The 3799-nt window shown below is 37.7% G+C and overlaps 1 protein-coding gene across 1 annotated transcript; it reads left to right on the forward strand.

The window, feature by feature from the left end:
- Positions 1–1527: 1527 nt before the first annotated feature.
- Positions 1528–3509, forward strand: LOC122065818. Its single transcript, XM_042629674.1, has 2 exons — positions 1528–2227; positions 3175–3509. Exons 1-2 carry the CDS (start codon positions 1528–1530, stop codon positions 3507–3509), a joined length of 1035 nt encoding a protein of 344 aa, XP_042485608.1.
- Positions 3510–3799: the final 290 nt, after the last annotated feature.

Raw genomic sequence — 3799 nt, forward strand, 5'->3', positions numbered from 1 at the left:
TTTTTCTTCCTAGACTATTATTGGTCATTGTTACTTTGTTCATCAGTCTCATTTAATTTTGCATGTTAATCTTGTTTGCTGAGCTTCCTTTATCCTGTCCTACCCAAGTCCCTTGAGTTTACCCTACCTAGTTAGTTAATCTTGTAAGAACTCATTTCTGACTCTCTTCTTCCTCTGTTTCTTCTTCTGATTCTCCCACTACTTCGTCTTCTTCTGATTCTTCATCTCCACTAGCAGCAGGGCTGCTAGTGCTTTTTTATTTTTATTTATTTTTTCTTTTCCCCTGCTGCTCGGCTTTTTTTTTTTTTCTTTTCCCCTCTGATGTTCTGCAACTGCTTCTTATGGAGGCTGCCAGTGCTTGTTATTTTTATTTTTTTCCTTCCCCTTTGCTGCTCTGCGACTGCTTTTTATGGGCCTGTTCTTCGGTTCTTTCTATGCTTCTTCTTCTCTACTTCTTGTCCTGCGCTGGCAGCACTGCTGCTAGTGCTTCTTTCCCCCCCCCCCTACTGCTGTAGGTAGACTGTATTATGATTGCATAATTAATTGATTGCGCTTCTCTGCTTCTTCTCCAGCTAGTGCTATTTTTTTCCCTGCTGCTATAGGTAGACTGCAGAGTGCATTAGTGCACTCTACCATTAGTGGCAGTGCAATACTTCTTCTCTTATGAATTTTTTTTACTACTATTGTGCATTAGTCTCTTATGAAATTTTTTTTACTACTATTGTGCATTAGTGCAATGCTTCTTCTCTTTTTATTTTTTATTTTTTGTTACTTAGTTTCTCTTGTTGTTGTTCCTTATGTTTGAGTAGTACTGTAGTTCATATAGATATGGTTACTAGTGGTAGTAGCGGGCCAAACAAAGAGTGGTAGCATCAGCATGTGATCCAAACAAAGATCCAAATAGGAGGGCCAAATCAAAAGACCCCAGGTGGAAGTATGGATATTGGCCAGATCTTAATGATAAGAACTTAGTGCGATGTACACTTTGTGGAAAAGATGCCAAAGGAGGAATCAAAAGGCTTAAGCAACATTTAATTGGTGGGTAAAGAGATATATCAAAGTGCCCAAAAACAACTGCAGCAATCGCTAGAGATGCATGAAACTGTCATACGAAATCAGAAGAGGAAGCCAGATGTCTTTGATGAGGATTATTCTGTTGATCATCACCAGGGAGAGGATTTGCCTATAGAGATAGAAAGTGGAGGGGAGTTGAAGTCTGGTGCATCAAGGCCATCAACTATAGACTCCTCGAGAATTAACCTTGTGCAAAGCTCTGGGACAGCTTCCAAAAGGAATGAAGCTAATGTTATTACACTAGTGGCAGTAAAGGGTCCAATAGATTCTTATCTTTGACGGACTCCTGAAGAAATAGTTGATGAGAGGAGGTCTAAAGGTTCTACCCAGACAATAATACAAAGCAACCTAAGATCAAATGCAGATTGAAAGAAAACTAATGCATATGATGCAAAATGGTTTTATGAAGCTGGCATCCCATTCAATACAGTCAAGTTAAGGAGCTTTGAGGAGATGGTTGAAACCATTGTGCAATTTGAGTCAGGATATAAGCCCCCTTCTTATCATGAGTTGAGAGTGCCCTTGCTACATGATGAAAAAGCTGAGATTGAATGTATCAAGAAGAAATATGAAGATTATTGGAAAAGGTACGAGTGCACTCTCATGTCTGACGGGTGGACTGACAAGAGAGGAAGACATTTGATTAATTTCCTCGTCAATTGTCCATTGGGGACTTATTTTATGGGCTCTGTAGATGTATCTAGTGAGTCTCAATATGCAGACATATTATTTCAGATGCTTGATAGAAAAATTGAAGAAATTGGGGAGGATAATGTGGTACAAGTAGTTACAGACAATGCAGCTAATTATGTTGCAGTTGGTAGAATGTTGATGCAAAAACGGAGTAAGCTTTATTGGACTCCTTGTGCAGCTCATTGTTTGGATCTCATGTTAGAGGATATTGGCAAGTTGAAAGCTTATAAAAGAACAACAGAGAGGGAAAAAACAATAACAATTTTTATCTACAGACATTACAAACTTGCTGATGTTTTGAGGAAAAAAACAAATTGGATAGATCTGGTGATGTCTGGAGTTATAAGATTTGCTACCTCATTCTTGACACTACAAAGTTTGTACAAGCACAGGGATGCCTTGAAGCAATTATTTGTATCTGATGATTGGAATAGTTCTAAGTTGTCCAAGACTGAGGCAGGTAAGAGAGTACTTGATACAATACTTGCACAAACATTCTAGAACCGTGTACTAGATTGCTTAAGAGCATCCCAACCAATTTTAGTTGTCTTGAGGTTAGTAGATGGTGATGAGAGATCTGCATTGCTTGAAGTTTATTTGGCAATGGAAATAGCAAAAAAATTGATAAAAGTAAATTTTTCCAACAAAGAACGGTCATGGAAGAAGGTGTTAACAATTGTTGATGACCGTTGGGAGATCCAAATGGATCGACCTTTATATGTCGCTGGCTTTTACCTAAATGCTAGCAAATATTTTGACTACATCAATGATGAGACTCCCTTTCGAAGAATCGTGTAAAATACAAGATGCATTTATGGCAGTTATTGAAAGAATTGTGCCCGACTTAGTTGTGCACGACAAGATCACACGTGAGTCTCAAATGTACAAAAAATGTGAAGGTAGCTTTTCAAGGACTTTGGCTATTAAACAACGGACAGCCGGTGAAGGAGCATTGGATCCTAGTAAGTAATTTTTTTTTTTTTAATTTTAATGAGTATTTAACAATATGTGTATCTAATTTTTTCCTTATATATAGTCTTTTGATGGGAAACACATGGATCTTCAGCCCCTACACTTCAACGATATGCAATACGCATATTAAGTCTTTGTTGCTCCGCTTCCAGTTGTGAACGCAATTGGAACACATTTGATTTTTTAAGTATTTTTAAATATTAGTTTGTAATTGTACTTTTCACATCTATATCTCGACTTAAATAAAGAAGTATTTATGGATTAAGATTCACACTAAGAAGAGGAATAAACTAGAACATCAGCGCTTGAATGATCTAATCTATATCCAATATAATCATCGGCTTCATTCAAGGTTCCAAGAAAGAAGGGAAAAGGGCAGCAATTAAGATCCACTAATTCTTGATGAAATGAATTGGAGTAGTGAATGGATAACAGGGGAGCAAGAAGATGGAGATTTAGTCCATTCTGGAGACGATCTCACATGGGGAGATGTTGATAGAACAGTTGGTGCATCTACATCGGTTGGGGGTCGTAATTTACCTAAGAGGGCTCAAGGATCAACAAGTGCAGTCAATATTTACTACATACGTCGTGGTAGGGGGAGAGCCACTGTTGAGGAATGGTCAGATGATGAAGTTGAAGAAGAGGTCCACGACGTGCGTGATGATGAAGATATTGATGAAGACTTTGGTGATAGGCCAACTGATTCTATGGGCCAGCAACAACAGGAGGGAGAAGAAGTAGAAGTAGATGTTGATTTGTTAGCTTGATTATGGTTAAACAAGAACAGAGTTTAGCTTGATGGTTTATTTTGCTGTTATACAATTTATACTTTAAAGCTTACTAAAGTTTAGCATTTTGGTTTATTTTTATGTTTTTCAATTTCAATTAGGTATTTTTAATTCTCCCCACGTAGGATTGGAACCCATGGCCTATCACCTATCATGACTCATATATACTAAGGAACAAGGTTTCTCTTGTTGCTTAGTGCTTTAGTGTCACTAACTTATACGTATTGACTGACAGGGGGTTAAACATTGAAATATCATGGACTCATGGT

The sequence above is a fragment of the Macadamia integrifolia genome, unplaced genomic scaffold (assembly GCF_013358625.1).
Source record: "Macadamia integrifolia cultivar HAES 741 unplaced genomic scaffold, SCU_Mint_v3 scaffold2126, whole genome shotgun sequence".
Lineage (NCBI taxonomy): Eukaryota > Viridiplantae > Streptophyta > Magnoliopsida > Proteales > Proteaceae > Macadamia > Macadamia integrifolia.